Here is a 14,505-nt window from a genome sequence, read left to right as displayed (position 1 = left end):
TTCTAGTTATGCCAGGGATGGGATTCTTCATTCTTTGGGTTCCAGTTACTCTCTTACTTGCTAAAACACCACTGCAGATCTTTCAGTGGTGGCCCACAGTTTGAAATAATTTGTCCTTACAGACATAATGTCAATGTTTACAAGGAAATACTATGCATTTGTATTCTGGTCTTCTGTAAACTAACCTCCTTCTTCGCCTCCTTAGAAAAGCATTGTGTTAGACAAAGTGCTGGGCTGTGCATTTGACAAAAGAATTTTTTCCACAATTGAAATAAAATGAAAGTTTTTCTTGAATTTTGTGTGACCAGCATAACTTTTGCTGTGCTTAAGAGGTTTATTATAAGATTTTAACTGTCTGAAGATTATACTGCTTTTGTTTCATCTCTGTAAAGCAATGACTGTTACGAGTCATGAATGACTGTTATGAGTTTCATGAAAATGATATGAGAAACAAGTTTCTAATGTTGATCATAATTGTGGTCTTCATCTTTCCTGCATCAGAAATATAGCAGCATTCCAGGTCAGAGATGTAGTCAGAATTTTGTAATTAAATAAAATTTTAATGCATTTTCTGCGTTATAGGATGAAGGTGAGTTAGGAGACATTTTTCCTTTTCTAGACGCTTTTCTATGTTAAAAAAAAATAAAAATGGAAAGTGCTTTAAAGTAATGGACATTTTTAACACCATAGGATATTTTGAAGGAAATTAATTGAAAAGTCTGTTTATGTTTGGTTCTAGCTTTCCTAAGCTTGTGTGAGAAATTGTCATTGCATTTGTGTCCTAGTGTAAAAGGCCATGTCTACCATCTCCTTTTATTAAGTACGCCACAACATTTTATAATATTGTTTTTGTTATGAAAAACCCCCTGTATTTAAAATTATCCATTGCACACAGCACTAGAATGCTAAAATCTGCTTTAATCTAAAATTGTCTATGTAGTTGTAAAATAGTTTATCAACTTGAATAACTAATAACTTAAATTCTTGACATTTTATGATCTTAAATGTTGAATCTTTCTTTTATTGCAAATAGCAGTGAATTTAAAGAGTTTAATAAGTGAGACCTAAGCTTGTGTTGGGACATTGTTTGAATTTATCTGTCCAGGGATATGTCTGTACATTTGAGAGTAAAGCTATAAAACTTATTGAGTTGTTCTGCAAAGTTTAATCATAAGAGACAAAATCTTTTGAGACAGGTACTTTAGCTCAAAAATTGTTTAAAGTCTTTGCAAGTTTGGCTCAATGTCAGATTTACCCAGAGTATCTATTCAAATGGCTGCATTAAGAAATGGAATTGTAACACTAATGTGAATATGATGATCTGAATGGATAAACATGCCTGAAGGTATAAAGATGCAGTAAAGCACATATTTATGCTTATCACTATTATAAATGGTGACTTTCAAAAGTTACCTCTCACTATAACACTCTAGACTTTTTTAAAACCTATATGAGTTTGTTAAGCATTACTTCTGTATTCACTTTTCACATTTGTGCATTGGGGATCAGGTGCTTTAAATATGTGGTCATATAGGAGTTCAGGTGATGAACCTAAGCAGAAGCCTAAAGTTAAGCATGCTTGCCAGAGCTGTCATAGTGAAGTGATTGTGCTTGTCACAGGTAACTCTCAGGTGTGATCCCATGAAGGGAACTTAATTTTGCTTAATCACTCAACAAAATTATTTACTTGAATAATTTAATGCCAAATAAAGGTTATATGGCATTGTCAACTAAAAATGTTTACTCAGAAAGTTTCACTGGTTTTAATGCCTATGGTATTTTTGCACCATGAAAAAGAAGTTTCAATTAAACCCTACGGCTAAGTAGTGTAAATCACTTAATATTAAGGAAAAAAAACCCCATACTTTATTCCCAGATCACAAGAAGAATTCCAGGAAATAATATTGTCCCTCTATTTTTGCTTCCAGGGCAGCAGAGGGGAGACAGGTCCTGCAGGTCCTCCAGGTTTACCGGGGAAGTTGGTAAGCAGTTTATTTCTATATTCAGTACTCATGTTTACTTTCAAGGAGCTATAGTATCATCTGAACTACACTTACTCATTTATCTATGCAGGGAACTGAAAATAACATTGAAATGAGTGGTGGTTCAGGTTCTTTTTCAGTCCTCTGTGACTGTGCTAATATTAGAAAATACTGCTTTAAATTACATGGAGATGTGTGTGACTTTTTCTTCTACTTGATAAACCCATAAATCCTATGACATGCAAAGCTGAGTGGCACACTCCTGTGTGGGCTCCTGGGAACAGGAGCAGTGAGAGACTGGCTTTCTGCTAACAGCTACGTGAAACTAATGAATGGAGCACATTATGAATGCCACCTTTTACCAGAGTTCCAGCAGTATTTACACAGAATCAGTCAGAAGCATAGCTGGGGAGGTCTTGGCTGAAAGAGCCTACTGTTACAGAGGAATGTGCAAATCGCAGAGTGCAAGATCTTGGGAAGGATTTTTAAGAGAACCAGTCTGTCGTTGAGGGACTGGGGGGTAGAAAACCCTGTAAGTCATTTCTGTTGTGATTGTCAGCAATAAATTCCTACTAAGATTCTGTTTCGAGTGCTGTACTTTGGATCAGCCCAATTGGCATCAGGTAATCCTCTTTCATCAAGCTAAGTCTGTTCTGGGAATCAGGTTCTGCCCTATCTGCTTCAGGGTATGACCCTTGTTCATTCTATACAAGATTGGTGAAGTTTACATCCTTGGCTTATTTTCACAGGGTCCCCAGGGGAGTATTGGACTTCCTGGACTGCCTGGTCCTCCAGGCCTTCCTGGTGGTAAAGGTGACCGGGTAAGAAATGCACTCATACATGCAGTTTGGTATCAGGAGTAAACACAACAAGTTGAGCACTGTGTTCAGTTTTTCCATGAATTAATATCTGTTTTCTTGTTTTGTATGTATATATTTTAACTGCTTCAAAGTGGTGCTCTCTGTGCCCATTAATTACTTGTAGCTCATAAACATGTACAGGGAAATTCTTGACAGTGCCACTTAAGGGAGAGAATAAGATTACTGGTGTAAATATTCTTTTGGTTTTTAAAATTTGAGTTATTTAAAGGCTTAAGTCATACTGAAAATCATTGACACAGCCAGATATGAAATGGTCAGTGTGGGTCTGTGGTCACTGTAGAACTTTGCAACTTCAACCCTTACCTACAGTAGTAGTGATGCTTGCTACATATGTCTTAGGACCTGCTATGGAAATGCACATGTTAATGCAACTATTGATACAACTATGTAGACATGCAGAATTACAGGATATAAGCACTTCAAGTACTTTGTTGAGAGGGAAAGATTGGGCTCTAGGGCCCAATAACTGCAAAATATATTGTGCTTTGCTCAATATATGTTAGTGAAGACAGTACATAAAGCCAGAGATGTTTCTTATCTTCTCTTGGCTATAGGAGACTGCAAAGGATGGAATTCACTTGCCAAACTTCTGACATCCTTGATATAAAAACATTAAGTTCTCTACTGTGTCTTCCTTACTTGAGGCATGTATACATCAGTATTAAATGAATTACACTTGTGAAGTGCCTCTTACATCCTCCTGACAACCAGGGGACTGTTGGACTGTTAGTCAGACATGGGCATAACTGCTGTAGGATGTCTTAGCTGAACAGAGGAATCCTGCCCTTGGTATGCTTCTAGTGTATGTCATAGGATTTCTGGATAGGGATGTCTGTTGTTTTTGGCAGGTTTTTTAAAAAACACTATTCAGGTACTTAAAAGCAATCTTCTAAGTCTTTGATGTTGTTGAGGTTCTTTTTTTCATGTTTGTTTGGTTTCTTTTAATGCTGAGATCAGGACATGTTTCTAGTCAAATGTAAGTATTGACATAAAGCAGTCTGTTTTATTAGATTGGTAATGATTCATATTTTAGACTTCTCCAGAGGGAGATTGAAGGTATTGAGGAAACAAAGGTAGAAGGAAAATACCTATCATTTGTTGCAGTGCTGACAACCTCCCTCCAAAGGTGCTTGATTTTGCTCATTTGCCATATAAACTGTCTGGATCTCTAGGATAAAAAGTAGAATGTGGATGCTGTAAACAGACCTGGAGAGATCCAGGCTACAGCCAGGAGGTTTCTGAGTATCTAACTGGCAGATGACACTAACTTACACCTGGACCTTTTTTGAAAACCTGGGATCAGTTTAATGCTCTGTGCAAACACCTTAAAGTCCAAAGTGTTATGCTACGAATTATACTTTTTAGCTCTCCACTTCTATCCTTGACTCACATTCTATTTTTCAATTGCACAGAGGTTGGAGTGAATTTTCTGTGGCATGCTTAGCATGGCTGCAACATTGCCAGCAGCTCTGACCTGCAGTATCTCTTCCAAGTCACAAGCCTGGAGAGCATTGTACCACTCTATCCTTCTTCTTCCCTTCAGCTTTTGCAACTGCACCATTCTTACACAACCAACCTTGTCAGGTTGGAAATAAGAGTCTCTGTAGCCTGTTAACTCCAATCTTTGGGTCAGCCCCTTCTAGGAGTAAATTCTAGGCGGAAGTATCCTTTTTTCACTTTCTGATTTCAAGACTTCATGATTTTGTACACAGGGATACTATAAAGTTCTGTTGTGTAGTTTATCAGCATGGTAAGGGTTGATGCAAATAGCAGCCAGAAGCCAATAGAATTCATGGATTTGATATATCAGTACTCATTCTTGATCCCAAAGCTGTTAAATATTGTGTACTATCTGTTGGCGTCTTGTCTACATGCAGGTGATGACCACTTAAAGAATAAATCACCACCAAAGATACCACCAGAATTATTTTTACTGAAGTAATATGTAAAAGTGAGAGCTGACAAAGTTCAATGGATATAATAATGATTGAATATTGCAAGTGTAGTATCATGTGCTAATGGCAGGGTCGGTGTTCCTGTTTCCAAGCCCACATGGATCAGTTCTCCCCATGTCACCCTGTGCCTGGGTGGGTTCTCAGGTTAGAAAAGGAGGACACAGCCTAGGTCTTTGCCTCCTTTGGAGCCTGAAGCAGACTGCCACTAGTTTGGGCGAGGAGCTGTGTGCATCAGGCACACAGCTGGCATAGGCTAGCAGAGAGAGCAGTACAAAGCAGCATGAGAGCAATGGCTTAGGCTTCAGAGCATCTGAGGGCGTGCTTGTGCCCATGCAACACGGATAATGGCCAGACCCCAGCATTCACCACTTAGGCTGCTTCTGAGTCAGGTATTTTGGATTGATTTCCTACACTTGGCTCTGTCTATTGTAGTCAGTTAAAACAGCACCAAGCAAAGTGCCACTGGCACTGCAACATGATCCTTTGTGCTGCTAAGTAGTTAAAGTAGCCCCTGGTACAGTTTTGGATCATGCTGTCAGGCAGTTTTGCAAAGAGTTCTTGAGTATGATTTGAGAGGGACTTTTGCAAAACAGATAGACAGTAAAGTGAGTATTTTCATAGTTTGACATCTTGCCTTATTTCCTCCATTGCAATTTTTGGAGTCAATGTAGTATTGATTCCAGTAGTTTCAGTTGTGATTTTTATATTTGCTTATACAAACATTGCAGGATGGGCTCACAAAAGCAATATTTTCTATGTCAGCTTTATCTACTGGCAATTTTATTGCTCTAAAGAAGAGTAAGGGGAGAAAAAGAACCCCCAAAATAATGTTAGAATGGAAACCAATGTCTTTTTTGTGTAATTGGGAAACAATGTTGAGAACACTTCAGACAAAATACTTTCAGTGTTGTATGTCAAAGTCAGAATGTAATGTGAATAATTTACTATTAGCTCTTCATCTTCAAGAACATTGAGAACATGTCAGAATTTATTAAATTCTGTAAAAGCTACACCAGTCTGTATGCCTATATCTTATGTGAATTAAATGGATCTCTGAAATGGGAGAGAATGCTGCATCTCTGTCTGTTTTGCAAGCACCAGGATTATCACTCACAGTTATAGTTCATTTGCAATGCCTGTCCTTGAACAGACTGGAAGGAATATTAAAAGGATGGTGTGACTGCTTTTCTAACAGAATACAACTACAAAAAGATTTTCCTAAATGATATACTGTTCTGAAAACTTAATAGTTTTGCTCTAGAAAAAAAAAAATGTTTGAAATTAAACAGCACACAGGACAAGATTGTGATTGTACTTGTAGATGTCTCTCTGCTTTTCACACATTAGCAGGGCAAGTATAGCCTATAGCAATATGGAATATATAATGGTGCTAGAAAAAGTGGTACACTTACTGGATTTATTTATTTATAGCTTCTAAGCAATTCTCAGAGCAGCCGTGTAGCAGCTGCAAGAGCATTTGCCATGTAAAGGGGAGATGTACCACTGGACAGTCAGAATTGGTACTGTACAGTGTGGTAGTGGATTATATGTTTCATACTAGTACTTCACTCTCTCACATAACTTACATAGAAAGATTTAACTGCTTTCATTGTAATTCTTAAAAATTTGCAGCTTTATAGGATTAAATAACATTTAGTATGCTTTAGAACCTGAACTTTAAAATTCTGAAGACTTTTTAAAAAAAAAAATTAATCTTTAACCTTTTAGGGTTCGGTGGGTGAACCAGGACCTAAGGGTGAACAGGTAAGTCATGTTAAAGATCATGAGACTTGAAAATCACAGTACCAAATGTTACATAATATTGACTAAATCTGAAGACTGAAGTACATCTTTCTTTGATATAGGGTGCACCTGGAGCAGAAGGAGATGGTGGAGAAAAGGGTGACTTAGTAAGGCGCTTTTTTTCCTTTACCTGATATAATATTAGTTGTTGTTTTAAATTAAAAATATAAACTATTGTTGGAGTGCTTCGAGCATTATGTTTTCATCACTGAAAGGCATATTTCAGTTTTATACCAACTGGCCCTTGCAAAGTACAGCAGTTCTATTTGCCTAATTACTCAATTCCTGCTGTTTGGAAAGCACTGAAATATACAGATTATGTTAGGTGTACAGTGTAGTACAGACTGACTTGAAAAAAAAGGATGTGTCTGTGTTTGTATGTAGATACAGAAGAGACATCTTCTAGATATAGAAGAGTGTTTATGTATAAAAATATTTATATGCATGCATACACAGGCACACAAATTCTTGGTGTTTGAGGCAGTGACGATGGGCAAGTAGTTTAATTCAGGTGAAACAGGAGGAGAGTTAATAAATATCCTTAATGACTCACACTTAAAGGAAATATTTTTTATTGACTTTCTCTTTGGAAATATTATTTGCAACTGGCTGTTAGAGAGAGGAAAAAGAGGAGAGGCTGTGGCACTGTGATATTGCATCTATCTATCTATCTATCTATCTATCTATCTATCTATTGCCAGGAGTATGGCATTTTGTGAATTGACATTGGTAATGCCTGGGTCCTGCATCCTTGGGTAAAGAGGATTTGTTTACCTGCCAAAAAAGAAACCCATGGGTCCAGTGGCTCCCATGGGGCCTCATCCAGCAAGGCCAGAACTGATCTTTCTAAGGGAAGTAAATTGCTCCCTGTTCAAAGAATGGTAGCCAGGTTGTATCCTGGAAATGAGTGTATTTTTCCCACAGGCTGAGATTTGAAAGGCTTAGTGAGATAGATGTCCAGTAACGGAGCATTACAATCACTGTACAGATTCCCAGGAAGCAATATTATGGGTTGTTTAAGTGTGCTGCAGCTAGTCTGGTTTTAAATGGATAACAATTATTTCTATTTCAATTATGGCGTATTCATATGACGTATTCCTTTGACTGGAAACCAGTTATTTCACCAATGACATTTAGGAACTAGGAAAGTACAGTTTACAGAAATTATTCTAAGTTTCTTCAGTGTTATGCTAATCTATTTCACAGGTAATTACAAGATTTTGAAAGTTTGTTTTTTTTTTAAAGTTGAGAGGAAAATCTAAAAATTCCTGAATAGTGGGATTGCTATTCTCAGTCAGGTGATGGAGGGATTTTGCTGTTTTTGAAGCCAGGAGAAAGACTGCTGGAAATAGGAAGTTGTAGGGGGTTTGGCTTCTTCACAGAACTTTAGGTAGTTTCTGTTGCAGTTTTTCAAGCACTAAGCACAGCACCAGAACTATCCATAGTTCTGTCACTTCATAGAAACTAGAAAATCCTGGTTAAAAAAATGCTTCTTTTATAGGTTTCCAAGAAATCTTCTATCTAAGATTGTCCTGTGATGTAGCTGTGTTTGAGAGATTAGAGCCATGTGTCTAATTCCAAGGAAAGCAATACAAAACCAATTATAACAAACATGCTTTTTCATCTGAACCTTATGGAAAGTTTTTTGAGAAAAGAATTGTACGAAACCCACTCAAAATAAAGGTTTAATTCTCAAAGGAATTGTAGCTGTTTGTGGGGAAATTTTGCATAAATCAACTAAATATATGAAATTTCTTTGTATATTGAAAAATCATTGTGCCACATTTACTGCATTTGTAGTGTCTGTGGTAAGTAGACTATCTTCTAATATAGTTTGTCTTCTTTTTAGGGTGACATGGGACTACCAGGAGCAAAGGGAACTGTAAGTATAACGAATAGCATTGTTACAGAAATATAGAGATCTAGTAGATCATATAGATGGTTTTCTGATTTAAGGAAAGAAAAATGCAAATAACAAGCTGACCTCTTTATTCCAGTTAAATGGAATGAGTTTTAGCAGCTTTTCTTCTGTTTAAATTTTGAATACAGTTAATATTAAAATGAATTAGCTTTGAAAAGGAATTAGTTTCCTGGATTCTAACTCCATAAAAGAGAAGCATCATTCAGCAGAAGTTTTCTGGCCAACAAAGTATTTTTTTTCAAGAAAATGAATGCACCCTTTGTACAGTAGGTGCTGGATAGAAAGGAGGCTCAGTGCAGTGGCTGCATGCCACTGTTAAAAAGCTGGATTGTGATGTCTGTGACACTAGAAGTATTTATAGCCCAGCTTCCTTTATTTTATTTTTATTGTGTTTTTATCTTATTTTTATTTTGTTTTGTTTTGTTTTATTTTACTGCAAAATGACAGCTTTGATGTGGAAGGTGAGTGGGATCCTGTATGTCACATAAAAAAATAGAGAGCTGAATTCATTATTTTATTTCAGGATCACTGAAGAGTTGGATTGTTACAGCATCTGAAAGTATGAGCTGTGATACTAAAATACCAATAGTTCTCCTTATGGGGAGCTGAGGCTGAGCATAACAAAAAATCTTGTACTTGTGTTATTAGTGTTTTGGGTAACTTTTGGGCTAAGCAAATGAAAATTAAAGATTATTTACTGCTGATGAAGATCATACAAGAAGGACATGAGGAAGAGATAGGTTAGAAGAGAAATCTGAAATTATATCCACCTAAATTTTTCAAATTCTCTTGTGTTGATGAGAGCCTAGGGTGCTTGCCATCTCAGTGAGTACCGTCACAGGAATGAGTAATCTGTCTGGGAACATGATAACTCACCAGTCTGGGGAAGAAAGGAATGATGGCTTCCCAGTTGCATAGTCCATAAAAGCAATTATTCTGTCTTCTTAATATATCTATCAAAGCATAAGATGTCCTTTGGGTTTTGTTCTGACAGGGACAGCCACCGGCTGTCTGGGATTAGCACAGCTGGAACCAAAATGGTCCCATCTTGTGGATTTAACTGATACCACAGCTGAGTAATTTATTCTTTAGTATCTCTTTCAGAGGGTGTTACTCTCTTTTTTTTTTCCAGTAGATTTGGGAAGTCGTTAGTATGTAGGATTTTTTTTTTCCTGCTTGTTTTGGGTTTTTTAGGTGGAATTTTTTTCTTCTTTTGTACCATATTTTTCTTTGTTATTTCTACTATTGGTTATTAGAAGTAAATTAACTTGTATTGAAAGCAACTGTGGTGGTTTGATCTCGACTGGACATCAGGTATATACCAAAACTATACTCCCTTCCTCAGCTGGCCAAGGAAAATACAACAAAAAGTTCATGGGCCCAGAGAAGAGGCCAGGGAGAGTTCCCTCACCTGTTACAGTCATGGCCAAAAGAGACCTGGGGAAATTAACTGATTTGTTACCAAACAGAGTCAGAGTAGGATAATGGGAAATAAAAAAAAAATGGGAAGTACCTCCTCCCCCGCCTTCTGCACTGACCTCAATGTCTTTAGAACTGGTCATTTCAACTATTCTCACCCTGCTCTTCTCTGGATGCAATTATTTCTGGGCAATAATTTTTTCCTCCTTAAATATGTTATCCCAGAGGCTTTATTATCATCAGTAATTGGCTTGGCATTGGCCAGTAGGTCTGTCTCAGAGCTGGCTCTGCTGGACACAGAGGAAGCTTTCGGCAGCTTCTTAGGGAGGCCACACCTGTTGACTCCCTGCTACCAGAACATTGCCACTCAAACCCAATACAATAATTCAGAGGTGCCTGCTGGAATAGGTCTCCCTCTGCATGATATTTAATAACTCTTAGTTAAATTACTGGAGCAGAAGCTATAGCTTTGTTTACTCAGTGTACTTAAGTGGACATATTGACATAGTCACATCAATAATTTCATTCTCCAGGGTCCGGGATAGCTTTCTACCCCTTCCCTGAGTGAAATAAGGCAGCATTGCATCTGTTCAGGCAGTTTGTCAATGTCAGTTGGTGTGAGGATGTTCCTTCCCCTCTGCCAGCAAACTCCAGCATGGGCCCTAGAACTAGCTCTGGCTCTGGCAGAGTAAACAAAGCAAAAATGCGTGTTCCCAAACAGCCTGGGGCTACACAGTAAAGGCTCATACCGTGGTACCCTCTAGAGAAGGACATGAAAGGCATTTGGAGTGAGAAGGGAGCTGGAATTTTCATACCTTAAGCAGAACCTAAGGTCTAGAAATGTTCCATGTTAACATACATGAGGGTGGAGAGCCATCTTGAGGCACATCACTATCCAATTTACTTATTTTTATGGAGTAGATTATTTTTCCACTTCTCCCCTGTAAGAGTACAGACCTCTTAAAATTCATACAACTACTGACTCCAGTTGCTTATTAAATAATAAAAATATATATATATATTGAACAACTGCATTTTGGCAGTAATTTCTTTGCATTTGTGCTCCTGTCACCATTTTGATGTCAGAATGAGTATATCACTAGTACAGCAGTCTATTGAAATTCCTCTCTTTGTCAGGTTGGTAATCCTGGAGACCCTGGTTCCCGTGGGCCTGAAGGAAGTCGGGGACTGCCTGGCATGGAAGGGCCACGTGGCTTACCTGGACCACGAGGCTTGCAGGGTGAGCAGGGTGCCCCAGGCCTGCCTGGCAGTGAAGGTCCAGCTGTAAGTAATGTTTTCATGACATTGGTATCTTTTGAACCTTTATCCCTCACTCACACTGCTCCTTGTTTTACATGCGCATGTGCCAAACTGAAGTGCCACAGCAGTCTGAAGTACAGTGTGCCTCTCATCAGACAGAGGTGCACACCAGAGCAATCCTGGGCTGTCCATAGCTGCATCCTTGGGGCCCCAGCTTTCAGTTCAGCTCTGTTTTCTTATGCCCACCCCACCCCTGTAGTGTGCATGAAACCAAACTGTGTTTGATACAAAGGAGCATCACTCAGACTTTACCTCGCTAGTTAAGTTGACATCAGCTGGAATAGTTGCACTTGCAGGAGCTGGGACACCTCTTAGTGACTCATGGACTGTTTTTGGTTGGGATACAGTTAAACTTCTTCATAGTGGCTTGTATGGGGTTATGTTTTGGATTTGTGCTGAAAATAATGATTGTAGCATGCTGATGGGAGCAGGAAAAAGGGTAATGGTTTCAAAGAGAAAGAGTATAGTTTTCGATTAGATACTAGGAAGAAATTCTTCACTGCAAGAATGGAGAGGTACTAATGAGTCACCCAGAGAAGTTGTGGAGGCTCCATCCCTGGAAGAGTTCAAGGCCAGGTTAAAAGGGGCCCTGAGAAGGGGGGTTGGAATTAGGTGGTTTCAAAGGTCCCTTTCAACCCAGGCCATTCTGTGATGTTTCAGTTACTCATGAACACTGCAGAGAATCAAAGGCTCTCCTGCTCCTTACACTGTGCCATCAGTGAGTAGGTTGGAGGTGCACAAAAAATTGGGAGGGGGCACAGCTGGGAGAGCTGACTATAATCGACCAAGGGGATATCCCATACCATATGGCATCACACTCAGCCATGTAACCAGGGAAAACTTCTGGGAATGGCAAGCAAATGCCTTCATTTGTACCACTTGCAATATCTTATCTTTTTTGTATTTTATTTACTTCTTCCTTTACCCCTTTTTCCTACCCCTTTCTCTGCATCTTCTTACTTTCAATTTATTAAACTTCTTCCCCTGTTCCATGGGTGTGGGCTGTGGGTGTGAGCAGCTGTGTGGTGTTTTGCCAGCTGGGGTTAAACTGTGACAACTGTTTATTGACAGCATTTTTTGAATCAAGCATGCTCATAAAATGTGTGACATTAACTGTTTTATTAAAACCCTCTTGTTTTTAATCCCAGGGAAAAGAACCAAGTGATCAGCACATTAAGCAGGTTTGCATGAGAGTCATGCAAGGTAAATAGGCTAAAAACTATTTGATGTTTCTTGTGTATTTAAATTGGGATCATCCGTTTCTGTGGAGGCAACCGAGATTTTCCCCATGCTTACCCAGAATAAATTGCATGGCCTCAGCAAGGCACCTGGTGGAAAATCCACATGTGAATGTGGACACAGCATGAGGAAGTCCCTTATTTATATTTATTTTGTAGCCTCATTGAACTGCCTGTTGATTCCATACTATTGCCGTGGTAAGCAGGCCATAGACCAGAGCAGTTGTGTGAAATACATTTTGTATTCAAATCACTTGCTGTGCTTACAGACATAAAAGTACAAACTTCACTGAAAGCTTTTTAGCCTTTTGTATTTGCTATTAGACTTCAGCAAGCTGTGCAAAATAGGTGAAAAGAAGAGGAATGCAGAGAGATGTTTCTGGAGATAACCTACTTTAAAATTAAAGCAATATAGAGATACTCTAAATTAACCCTAATTTGATGAGTTCTTGACACACACAGAAATCTGAAGCTTTTCTAATATGGTTGGGTGCATGGAATTTACTGAGTTTAAAAATTTATGCTGTCCTTTAAACACAAAAGAAAATTTTCACTACTTGCTATTGAAGATGTCTTTTAACTTATTATGCCTCTGTAATGTTAAGAGTTTACAGAATGAAATTGCTGCTCATGTTTTAAAAATTTTCAGTAGTTGTTACTGTACTCAACAGGGTATTAAAAAAAACCTCTGTAAGTAGGATAAATGTCTTCTATACCTTAACTGTAATAAACATTATAAATAGCGGTATAATAAAGGAAGGGGCTGTAGTATAATTTGTTGGTTCCTGTAGCAGTGAACATATATTCTTCTTCATTGATCATGGGAATCTCTTTGTTCTTGTTCACTTACTCCATAACTCTGTCCTCCTGCTCGTTGCAGAACAATTAGCTCAGCTGGCAGCCAGCCTTAGGAGGCCAGAATTTGGTGCTCCAGGTCTTCCTGGCCAACCAGGGCCACCAGGTGCTCCAGGACCTGCTGGTGAAAATGGTTTTCCAGGACAGCTTGGCCCCCGTGGCCTGCCTGGCCTTAAAGGTCCCCCTGGTGAGATTGGTCGTAAAGGTCCTAAAGGTAAGAAATTCTCTAACTGGCTTTCACTTGGTGACTGCCTCAGTTTTGGTTTTTCAGGGCTTGTTTGGTTTTTTTTCTTTTTGTTTATTTTGGTCTTGCTGTTGTTGTTGCCCCCTTCCTTGGTCTATAGGTTGTGGATGTACGCTGTCAGATCCTGAGTTAGGAATGTGAACTGTTTGCTGTAACTGTTGTGTCAGTTACCACAGCAATTAAAGGGCTCATTGGCCTGCCTTCACCAAGACTTGTTTAGAAATCTGCTTTTAAGCACATAAAACCCCACAAAACCTCAAAAGTCTTCAAGAATGAGAATCTATATTAGGACCCTGACTCAGCTGCTTCCTTCTAGTTCAGGGCAGATGCCTGTCCTTTCTCACATTGTAGAAGTCATTTGATGACAAACACCACATGTGATTCCAGCAGTGGCTCTGTGCTCCATTCAGCCTGGCTGTTGACCTAACTTTTGCAAGATTTATGGCCCCAAGAGCTGATGTAAGCAGTCATTACTTTACTAAAATCTAGTCTACTTTTCTAAGCACACTGAATTTCTCACATTACAAAAGACTGATAATGATTTACCTTTTTATTTGCATATAATACTTAAGCCATTTAACATCATTTCACCAGGTGCCAGAGTCTATTGATTCTTTGGAAAGGACAAATCCATAATAAAATTGACTTACATTTTACACAAAATCTTTGATCTAAGTAAATATCTTCTGCTTATCACTGAGAGGTTCTATTCTCCTCCAAAGAATTACAGGGTAGAATTTTCTGCAAAGTCTTATGACAACCATTTATATATTAGTTTCTATTTAGCAGTGGTTTTCATTTGTTTTCCAAAAAGGACTTATTTAAAAATTGTCTTTCTGCAAAAAGCTAGTCTGTTGCTGGAGTAGGGTGTTTACTTTTGATTCAAA

General features: G+C 38.4%; 1 protein-coding gene across 2 annotated transcripts in view; it reads left to right on the top strand.

The window, feature by feature from the left end:
- The window catches only part of COL9A1 (collagen type IX alpha 1 chain), a 63,695-nt gene that overhangs the window by 46,199 nt on the left and 2,991 nt on the right, over positions 1 to 14,505 (top strand). For both annotated transcript variants that reach the window (XM_021530152.4, XM_085576385.1), the window contains 8 exons: positions 1,929 to 1,982; positions 2,732 to 2,803; positions 6,547 to 6,582; positions 6,684 to 6,728; positions 8,471 to 8,503; positions 11,099 to 11,245; positions 12,430 to 12,484; positions 13,400 to 13,588. In XM_021530152.4, coding sequence (XP_021385827.3) covers positions 1,929 to 1,982; positions 2,732 to 2,803; positions 6,547 to 6,582; positions 6,684 to 6,728; positions 8,471 to 8,503; positions 11,099 to 11,245; positions 12,430 to 12,484; positions 13,400 to 13,588 — 631 coding nt within the window. The remainder of the gene's footprint in view (positions 1 to 1,928; positions 1,983 to 2,731; positions 2,804 to 6,546; positions 6,583 to 6,683; positions 6,729 to 8,470; positions 8,504 to 11,098; positions 11,246 to 12,429; positions 12,485 to 13,399; positions 13,589 to 14,505) is intronic.

Source organism: Lonchura striata, chromosome 3 (assembly GCF_050655825.1).
Source record: "Lonchura striata isolate lonStrDom1 chromosome 3, ASM5065582v1, whole genome shotgun sequence".
NCBI classification, from domain to species: Eukaryota; Metazoa; Chordata; class Aves; order Passeriformes; family Estrildidae; genus Lonchura; species Lonchura striata.
Note: the sequence above shows the minus strand (reverse complement) of the source record. Positions and strands in the feature narration are given on the sequence as shown.